Source organism: Protobothrops mucrosquamatus, unplaced genomic scaffold, assembly GCF_001527695.2.
Source record: "Protobothrops mucrosquamatus isolate PMUCROS unplaced genomic scaffold, P.Mucros_1.0 scaffold182, whole genome shotgun sequence".
Taxonomy (NCBI): Eukaryota; Metazoa; Chordata; class Lepidosauria; order Squamata; family Viperidae; genus Protobothrops; species Protobothrops mucrosquamatus.
The window spans coordinates 367516-378252 of NW_015386541.1; the positions used below are offsets into that span (position 1 = coordinate 367516).

The 10737-nt window shown below is 44.5% G+C and overlaps 1 protein-coding gene across 3 annotated transcripts in view; it reads right to left on the reverse strand.

Annotated features, from left to right (window-relative positions):
* Positions 1–826: 826 nt before the first annotated feature.
* Positions 827–10737, reverse strand: part of LCK (LCK proto-oncogene, Src family tyrosine kinase) — a 17563-nt gene continuing 7652 nt past the window's right edge. For 2 of the 3 annotated variants that reach the window (XM_015813701.1, XM_029283686.1), the window contains exons 5-12: positions 10485–10588; positions 9198–9347; positions 8611–8763; positions 6836–7015; positions 4684–4760; positions 3615–3768; positions 2015–2146; positions 827–1278 (exon numbers count right to left, since the gene is read on the reverse strand). In XM_015813701.1, coding sequence (XP_015669187.1) covers positions 1076–1278; positions 2015–2146; positions 3615–3768; positions 4684–4760; positions 6836–7015; positions 8611–8763; positions 9198–9347; positions 10485–10588 — 1153 coding nt within the window. In that variant the 3' untranslated portion in view covers positions 827–1075. The remainder of the gene's footprint in view (positions 1279–2014; positions 2147–3614; positions 3769–4683; positions 4761–6835; positions 7016–8610; positions 8764–9197; positions 9348–10484; positions 10589–10737) is intronic. The other variant, XM_029283687.1, reaches the window with a different exon arrangement.

The window sequence follows — 10737 nt, forward strand, 5'->3', positions numbered from 1 at the left end:
GTTTAAGGTCGTGTGTGAACCCAAGTTATGGCTTGTTCAAGAAACAATGGTTTAAAAATAACCTCTCTTAGAGGAACCTGTAAATTACCTTCCTTCCTCCTCCACCTTCCTTTCTTCTCTTTGTCAGATCCAAGGTGTGGTCAGAAAAAGTCAAAATGGCAGCTACAATCATGCAAGCTAAGCTCTCTTTTTTCATGTGTGTCTCCACAAAAATAAAGGCAGAGCTTCGACAGCAATTGTGACCACCATCTTGAGTTTTTTGACCACATCCCAGAATCACTTTCTATTGTCTTTGTTCAGCTTCCAGGCCTGGTTCCAATCCCAGAAAAGCCAACGTCCTCGAGGACCGTTGCCTTAAGAAACAGCCTTCCAGTGCTTCTTTATTTGTACAGCTAATCCTCAACTTACAACTGGTCTCTTAGCGACCACTCGAAGTTACAAGAGACTCCCCCCCAAAGCTACTTATGACTTAGATTTGAAGTTCTGATGCTCCCCCTCCCTCAAAGACACATGACCTCCATTTACAATGGTTTTGTTGGAAACCAGCGTTTTACTTTAAATTTCTGGAAAAAACTGCCCCGTAGCAAAAAATAGATTCGCTTAATGACCAGTTTTTGCTTTAAGGGCGCTGCAAAATAGGCCGTACAAACAGGTCTGGTCATTTGCTTTACGACTGTCGCAACCTACAACCGCAATTGCCAGGTTCAACACGGTCATAAGCCGAGACTAGCTACGGTATACCGGGTGCATGTGCCTTCTACAGAGCAGCTGAAGCAAAAAGTAATAATAATAATAATAATAATAAAAGGCTAGCTTCGGCCTGCTGAGCATGTGCGAGAACTCTCCGTCTCAGTTCTTCTGGGCACCTTTGAATGTTGGTTTTCTTTTCCTTTTGAAAAAAGGGGGAAGTTTGCCAGAGATCAGGAACTCTGGAAGTCATTGGGGTCCCAATAAGCCCTTCTTCTCCATCCTACCCCCCCACCGCCATCTTGGATGCAGGGCGAAGTCTTCAAAAGAGCATCTTTTCTGTTGGTTGTGAGAATAGTGTACCATGGATCCTGGTTTGAAGCCATCTTTACACCTGCTGCTCATATTGTCCTTCCGTGGCAGTGAAAAAGTCCTCCAGGACCCCTTTCAGGAACTCAAAAGTGGGCCGTTGCTCTGGGTTATTCCTCCAACATTGCAGCATCAGTTTGTACAGCTCTTCTGGACAGTTATCCGGTTGTGGCATCCGGTACCCTCGTTCCAGGTTTTGGATGACTTCTGGATTGCTCATTCCTGGAGCCAGAAGAGAAGCAGCAAGTGAGAACGGGGATGGGGTCCAGGTGGGGCAGTTCCCTCCGCAAAGGATGCAACATAAAGCACCCCCCAAAAGATGTGGCGATGCTCCCCCCAGGCTCTTTACCTTGCAGCAGAGTTGCTCAACTCAGCAATTAAGATGCGTGGACTTCAGCTTGCAGAATCGTCCAGCAACTGTGGCCGGCTAAGGAATTCTGGGAGTTGAAGTCCACAAATCTTAAAGCTGCCAAGTTTGAAAAACCTTGCAATAGATAGATAGATAGATAGATAGATAGATAGATAGATAGATAGATAGATAGATAGATAGATAGATAGATGGATGGATTTATTGTCATTTTTTTTACTGTGGGCACAACGGCACACATTAAAAAATGAAATTTAGTTGCCTGCTCTCAAAGTGAAACACATACATGATACACATACTATGTACAACATATGTATAGACCAGGGGTAGGCAACCTTGGCTCTTTTATGACTCATGGACTTCAATTCCCAGAATTCCTGAGCCAGCTAGGAATTCTGGGAGTTGAAGTCCACGAGTCATAAAAGAGCCAAGGTTGCCTACCCCTGGTATAGACCCACACCCCTACATATACATAACAAATAAATATTAAATACTGTCCATCTTGAACATATAACGGAAGGAGGAAGATTGAGACAAAGGCAACCTTATTTTGTATGGATCACAAATGGAAATAGATTGCTACTTACTGACCTGGGTAAGGGATCCGGCCATAAGTAATGATCTCAGTCAGTAGGATCCCAAATGACCAGACATCTGATTTGATGGTGAATGTTCCATAATTGATGGCCTCGGGGGCTGTCCATTTAATTGGAAACTTTGCTCCTGAAGGAAGAAATCTTAAGAGGGTAAGAATGATATCTTGATGCAGAGTTAGACCCACCTGTTTCCTCTGGATTTTAATTCCCAGAACTACCTTACTCTGCGGGCCGTGAATTCAGAAACTGAGTTTCAGCCAATCGGGAGAGTTGGAAGGCTGAAAAAGAAAGGCTAATTTTCCCCAAGAGGAAAACTAGTAAATTTCATTGCATTGGCCACAAGAAGGAGCTGCACACTCTGGAATGCCAGCATTTCATGCCACATCTCCTTCATGTACACATCCTTAGAAGAAGTGTTCCTCATCTGTAAAAATCAGACTTTTGTTGATGACCAGCACATTACAGAGAATTTTCCTGTTCCTGGACCTTCAGTCATCCTTGATACGTCTGACCTTGGGCCAGTCGCTCCGTTTCAGCCCAACCCACCTCACAGGGTTATTGTGGGAAAACAGGAGGCAGAAGGTGTGTTGGATATGTGCACCACCTTGACTTATTTGTAAAAATAATAAAGGTAGGGTACAAATTAAATAAAGTGCCTCAGAATCCCGCAGAATCACTGGGGTCTTTAAAATATTTTAAAATTCTAGGAATTGAGGCCCCCCTCCTCTTAAAGCTGCTGAGGTTGAAAAACAGTGGCTCACAGCGTGCAAGGATCTGCAGTCAAAATCACAAATTCCATCCTACCAGGGTTGCAGGCAGCTTTATCTTTCATGGCCTTTCCTGGCTGTTGCACAAGGCAAAGCTGGTGGGCTACAACTTTCTCAGGAGACGGGCTGGAGCAGGGGTCTCCAAACTTGGCCCTTTTATGACTCGTGGACTTCAACTCCCAGAGTTCCTCAGCCAGCCAGAATTCTGGGAGTTGAAGTCCACAAGTCATAAAAGGGCCAAGTTTGAAGACCCCAGCTGCAGCTCTAAAACAGTGGGGCAGTTTTCCTATCGGGAGAAAGGATTCTGACCCTTTAGCCTAGCTTGGGTGTGCATCACACACCTGCATTCTAAGGATCAATTGTGGTCCCGTGTTTTTCACCCTTGGTCATTTTAAACTGTGTGGACTTCAATTCCAGAATTCTGGGAGTTGAGGTCCACACAGTTTAAAGTGATCAAGGTTGAGAAACACTTTTGGAATCAGTGTACATAGTACCTATGCATAAGGTCATCTGTCCTAACTGCTTCCCTCCCACACCCCAGTTCCATCTTCAGAATAATTCATGGACCCTGATCTGCCCATTCAGAAGAATGAAGTCATAGCAAGAGTGTTTCTAAGGGAGTTAAAAAAAGAAAAGATTAAGAAAGTTTGAATGCACAATCAAAGCCCCCCCTCTCTCCTTTTGACATGCATTGCACCCCACACGTAAAAATGGATTGGGTGTTTGAAGTTTGAATTTTTTGACACCCTCCGTGCAGTCCTTCCCCCCCCCCAAAGGAGGAAGAAGCTTTGCTTGCTGAGCAAGGCCAAGGGGCAAGAAGAGACCCACCTTCTTGAGCAGTGTATTCATCGTCCTTCATAAGGCGGGCCAGCCCAAAATCTGCAATCTTGCAGCAAAGGCTTTCGGACACAAGGATATTGGCAGCCCGCAGGTCACGATGGATATAGTTTTTCTTCTCCAGGAAGGCCATTCCTTCTGCTATCTTGGTGGGCAAAGAGGAGAGACACATCACACACTTTTGTGCTGCATTTCCACCCTAGCTTTCCTCCCAAGCACTCAGGTCAAGTGTAACTCCCTTCCTTTCCCATGAATCCTCACAACCCTCCTGCTGTAAAACAGGCTGAAAAAACATCTTAGCATTTATTTATATACACATACATACATACATACATACATACATACATACATACATCCCCCTGAATCCTCCTCCTCTTTCTTTTGCTCCAAGTGGGCACCAGAGCCTGTTTTTGTTTTAACCTGCAGCCTTTCTGATTCCCAGGACAAGAGGTCTGGCTGCTTTCTTCAATTAACAAACTGAATTGGATAATTGCCTAGCGTGGAGATCACTAGGTGGACATGCTTGCCTTGTACTTAAGGAGAGGAAACAGCAAACGCTCCCTGGAAAAGTCAAGGCTTTTGGCCATCCCAGAAATGAAAATGAATAATGCACACACCATAGCATAAAACATAGAATCATAAGGCTGGGTGGTCTTCAGGGGTCTTCTAGTCCAATCCCCTGCTCAAGGCAGGAGCCTCATGCCATTCCAGTCAAATAGCTTTCCAATCTCTTGTTAGAAACCTCCAGTGAGAGTTCTGGAGGCAAGCTGTTCCATGGATTAATTGTTCTCACTGTCAGAAAGTTTCTCCTTACTTCTAGGTTAGATCTCTTTTTAAGGATCTTGTGAGATTGTTGTTCTGGAGAGATTCTAGCTACAGCCAACTAAATTCCCTGGTTCAGCAGAAGCTGTTTCTACCATTTCTTTTCATGCCTAAAAATAAGTTTTCTACCCATTAACACCCCCCCCCGCCCCAATAAAAGGCATTTTCACTATTTGCTCCTCCTCAGCCATTCTGTTTGCTTATATCTTCTCACCCCATTATATTATTTTGTTCGTACCTGTGCTGACATGTCTAGCAGTTTATAAATTGTTAATTTAGTGCCTTCTGCAGCTTTGAGAAAATCTACCAGGTTGCCTAGAAGGAAGAAGGGGAAATCATCAGTCAGAATGTGCTCAGTGCCTCTTCAGTTATAAATACACAAATACAAAATTAGTAATGCTTAATGGGTTGGTGTCAAACATGCAGAACATCTGAGCCTTTGGCTTTGGGATGGAAGAGGGAATGGACTACTGTTGATGCACTATAAAGTTCAAATACAAGAGCCCACCACTAGCTTAATCCACAGAGAGAAGAGTCCAGAGTTGGATGAAGGTCAATTGGTACCCTAAAAGCAGCAATGCCATTTGGCTGTTCCATGGCTTAATTGACAAGACATTAAGACTCCTTGGAGGCTGAATGCTAACTGTGGCCAGGAGAGAGTTAATGGCCGGATAGCTGGAGGGGGGTACTCCGTGGTGCCTCCCTTCCCTTAAGCATGCTGTTATTCCGCCTGATGGCTAATTCAGGGTTGGAGGGAGCCTAGCTTTGCTGCAGCCTCGTGAAGATGGAGAGAATAGCTGGCAGGAAATCCCTCCCAGATCCCCCAACTATTTTTGTATCCTGGCAGGCTTTGCTCCTTTTGTAGAGAGCTAAATTGCGAGAGCCTTTCATTTCCTTCCTTTTCTCCATTGCCTTGTGCCAAGTCCTGCAAGATCTCTCCCAAGCCCAACTATCTAGAGCAAAGGGAACTCTGCAAAATAACTTGGTTGGCTCTGAAAGAACAGGGGGAATAATAGACTACAGGTAGTCCTCGACTTGCCACCGTTCATTTAGTGACCATTCAAAGTTACAACGGCAATGAAAAAAGTGACTTATGGCTGTTTTTCACCCTTATGACCCTTATGGCTTGGGAATTCTGGGAGTTGAAGTCCACGAGTCATAAAAGAGCCAAGGTTGCCTACCCCTGGTTTAGCACTTCTCCAGACAGGCCCTACACTTGGGTTTCAAGCAGGTGAACACCTCCAACAAAGCAGGTGTGAATGCTCCGAGCAAGAGTTAGATGTCCAGACATATCTATGCATCTGTCACAACTGGTTTCCTCCATGGCTACAACCTTTGTGAAGGAAAGTAATTGGAGGGGTGTTTTCATCTTAGCTTCCATATTTGATAGGAGAGAAGGGAAATAAGGACGGAAGGGTCTATTGATCTCTTTCCTTTAAAAGCTGCAGACAGTAAATAAAGACACTGCCATTGGCAGCTTCAACAGGATAGCAATCAGCAGTGGGGGAAGAAATTTTATGTACGTACTCTATATTATAGTGATATAGTCAGCTCAAGGACTGGTGGCAAACACTTTAACTCAGCCATGAAGGAAAGCCCCTTAGAGCAGTATTTGTCAACTTCAGCAACTTTAAGGTATCTGGACTTCAACTGAAGCCCACAACAGCTTGAAGTTGCCCAAGTTGACAAACACTGCCCTAGATGACGAGTCCAGAGGTGAGTAACCATCACATCCCCAGACAGGTTATTCTGAAATCTGCAGTTATCTCCTACTTTCCATCCAAAGACTCTGATAATATTTTTTGGTTTTTAGGATCCTAGAGTGAAAGAACCATAGAGCAGGAAGACACCCCAAGGATTATTTGGTCCAACCCTCTGCAGTGTATAGGAAAACTATTTAAGGCATCCAGTGGAGATGGATCTCCAGCTTCTTCTTAAAAGCCTCCAGAGATGGAGAACCCAGAGACTCTAAGTAGGCTGCTCCATTGTTGTGGAGCCCTCACCATTAGGAAGACCTTTCATATGCTGAAATGGATATAAATTGCTGCAATTTGCACTAATAATTTCCTTTTATATACACTTTATGTATCTTCTTGATCACGCTAACCTTCGCTCCCTCAAACCCAGCCACCTTGGTGAAGAACAGAGCCCAGAAAGTAACACTTTTTATGATCTTTGAATGGATTGTTCAACATATTGAAAGGACTCCAAGGAGGGGAGGGGAGAGGAGAGGAGAGGAGAAGAGACTTTCCCTAGAAAAAATATGAAATGTGGAACATTTAGAAAATAAAACCTAACAGAATCAGAATAAACCTGCAAAATTTCCCTCTTCCAAGTCAGGACCAAACTTCATCCAGGTGAAATGGGAGGAAACATCCTCAGAAGCGCACCTTTTTCCATGTACTCTGTAATGATGAACATGGGCCTTTGAGTCACCACTGCGTACAGCCGCACCAGGCGTGCATGGCGCAGTTTCTTCATCAAGTTGGCTTCAGCCAGGAAGGCTTCGGGCGACATGCTGCCTTGTTTCAAACTCTTGATGGCCACTTTGGTGTGTCCATTATAGTAGCCTGTGGAGGGAGAGAGGGAAGATATGGGTCCAGTGCTAAGCCTAATTTCTCCATCACTGGACATAATCCTACAGTTCAAGGGGAAGCTCTTTTGGTCATCAAAACAGCCTCTCCACCATTTTGATCTAGCAGCAGGCCTGTTTATGGGGAAAAGGGATCAGGCGACATGCTGCCTTGTGTCAAGCTCTTGATGGCCACTTTGGTGTGGCCAGGACCACACAACTGAAGCCCTGCCTTTTTCCTTCATGTATGTAAACACAGAGTAGGACTTCAGTTGCGTGATTGTGACTGCCATCTTAACTTTTTCAGCACACAAACACGTGGATGCCTCTGTTCAGAGGACACAACGAGTCTTGAGCCCTTCGCGCCTCTTTGAACCCAGCAGCTGTATTCATACAACATACTTCACTCGGTTATGAAATCAACTCATTTCCTGAATCTGCACAATGTCTTGTTACATGCAGCAATCAAGTGAGTTGGATTCACACAAGCCATGAAGAAGCTAGCTGAGACTGAAGCTAACCAAGCGGACCGTGTTCTGCAAATGTGGCCTCCGTGTTTGCAACTGATCTGGTTCACATTGTGATGCCAAGACAACCATTGTTTCTCAGCAGTCATTTCCTGCCACAAACAATTTGTGGCAGTTCAGGCTGCAGGAAAGAGCAAATGCTAATGTTTACATACAGCACTGTGACAGAAACTAAATTAAAAGCTCAGCAGCTGATCTATACTAAAAATTCTACTTCATCACTATGTAAAATTACTTCAGTAATTTTTTAAAGAGCAGACAATTAAGACAATGACATTTGGTGGGTAAAATTGGATATTAAACACCTGCATGAAGTTCTTTATTGTCAATTGAAAAATATCAGGAAGTATAGATGGCTTCTTTCTAAACTAATCTTTGCTATCATGAGAGCCAGTTTGGTTCACTGGTTAAGGCACCAGGCTAGGAACTAGGAGACGATGAGTTCTAGTCCTGCCTTAGGTATCAAAGCCAGCTGGGTGGCTTTGGGCCAATCACCAGGAGATGGTGAGTTCTAGTCGCTCCTTAGGCACCAAAGCTGACTGGGTAACTTTGGGCCAACCAACAGAAGACAGAGAGTTCTAATCCCGCTTTAGATATGAAAACTGGCTGGGTGACTTTGGGCCAATCACTAGGAAATGGTGAGTTCTAGTCCCAACTTAGCAGTGGTGGGATTCAAATAGGTGAACAACCGGTTCTCTGTGTGGATGCCGCTTCCGGAAGTCCATTCTGGGCCTGGGCAACAAAAAATTAGCTACCGGTTCTACCGAAATGGTGCAAATTGGCTGAATCCCACCACTGCGCCTTAGGCACGAAAGCCAACTGGATGACTTTGAGCCAGTCACTCTCTCTCAGCCCCACATCACATCACAGGGTTGATGTTATGGGGAAAGTAGGACGAAGAAGGATTACATAGAAGGATATTCAAAGAATAAAAATGGGATAAAATAGTAATAGTAGTAGTAGTAGTAATAATAATAACAGCAGTCTTTTCTAATAAAAGTATAGCTTCTTGAATTGCTGCAAGTCATGACTGAGCAGTGTATGCATGAATCCACACCCCACTTACCCATCCAGACTTCACCAAATTGCCCTGCTCCCAGTTTCTCCACCAGTTTCAGGCTCTCCCGGGGCACTTCCCACTCATCCTGCCACCAGGGCTTCTGTGGCTTCTGAGTTTGGCAGGGCTTGGTTAGGCGGGTGCAAAGCCCATCCGCGTTATCTATGAGTAGGATGATGCAAAGGAGAAGAGTAAGTAGGCCAAAGGGATGGCCCTGGACCACGTCTGCACATAGCATTGGAGCTTCACAAGGAGCGGAGAGGCATGGAAGGTCATCAAGAACATCTCCCTATCCTCAGAAAGGGCAACTTCTCATCTGTGGAGCCATTTTTACAACTCAAAAAGCATCTTCTAGAATGGTGCTTCTCAACTGAAGTCCACACATCTCAAAAGTTGCTGAGGTTGAGAAACACTGCCCTGGATGGTGCCAATCCCAGGACAACAACTATGTTAGTGCATTAGGTGCTAAAACCACAGGAATCACGTGGCACTTGGCAGTCCTTACATTAGTATCCTTGGCGTTGGGGGACCCAAACGCTCCTTCTATGAAGCCCAGTCCCACCCAAAAGAGGCTCCAGCAGTGTCTTTAGCCTTACTGGTATAATGTTCTACCAGGCTGTGCAAGCTGTCAAAGGTGATACGAGGAGAGATGTAGAACCCGCCGTTGTCCATATTTCGTATCTTATAGTGCTTCACAACTTCTCCTTGGTTCTGGTCAAAATCTCGCACAGAGAGGGAGAAGGAGCCTGGGGAGAAACAGAACGGGGTTACTTTTCTGTTCCTTTCTCAGAGCAAGAAAGGCAGGCATCACTTTCCTTCCTCCAAAACGCTTCCTTCCTGGCTGGGACAGGTGAAAAAAGGACTTGGGAGTCAAGAGGAGTTCAAACTAAATGTGTATTGTAGGAAGAGAGCTACATTCAAAGGGATACATTAATTAATAATTTTTCTCATTTTTGATCACAAAAGCTTCTGCCTTTTGGTGAAAAAGGTCGGTGCCCATAGGGAAGCAGTCAAAAAAAGTAAAAATGGCAGCCACCTTGAAGCAATTAAAGCTCCATCCCTTTTATGGGATTAAATGGGGCAGGTCTTCCCTCTTTTTGTTGGGGCTGCCTTCTTGACTTTTTTGAGCCGTTGCCTAAGGCACACATTTACAAATGGTCACTGATTTACAACCACAGTTAGAACCAAAATTTCCTTTGCTAAGCAGGATGGTTGCTAAGTGGGTTGCCCCCAATTTTATGATTTATTTATTTTTTGCCATGGTTGTTAAGCAAATCACTTTAAGGAAGAGAAGAACGAGGGGGGACATGATAGCAGTCTTCCAATATCTCAGGGGCTGCCCCAAAGAAGAGGGAGTCAAGCTATTCTCCAAAGCGCCTGAAGGCAGGACAAGAAGCAACGGATGGAAACCAACCAAGGAGACAAGCAGCCTAGAACTAAGGAGAAACTTCCTGACAGTTAGAACAATTTAACCAGTGGAACAACCTGCCTCCAGAAGCGGTGAATGCTCCATATAGGGTTTCCTGCCTGAGCAGGAGATTGGACTAGATGACCTCCAAGGTCTCTTCCAACTTTATTATTGTTGTTGTTGTTGTTGTTGTTGTTGTTGTTGTTGTTATTTCTGCAGTTTTGAAGTGAATTGTGCAGTTGTTAAGCAAATCCATCTTCCCCCATGGACTTTGCTTGTCAGAAGTCGGCCATCACATACTTTGGAAAATAGGATGACCCCCCTCTTCTCTGTGACAGCACTCAAATGTTGGAAGACTGCTATCATAATTGTAAGGCACCCAATGACCCTTTTCCAAAGTTGCTTTTAAGGTTCCCTCTCCAATCTTTTTGTCATTTTCCTAATAACAGAGGAAATGGTGATCTAAACAAATTACCTTTGGTGGATTCACTCTCTCGAAGGAGGAAAGCACCGTGTGTGTTACCAGCACTGAGAAGGCGTCGTTCGGCATCCTTCCTGCTGAGGGCTTTGAAAAACCAACTGCAAGAAATGACACACTGTTTACAAAGTTCTATCCACAGCCCATTGTGCGTTCTATAGTTTTAAATAAGCGACCGCAGCTATTCTGACTTAAAATGAAACAAGGTGAGGATATTGCTTATTGCAGAAGAAAAAGCCACATTTACATT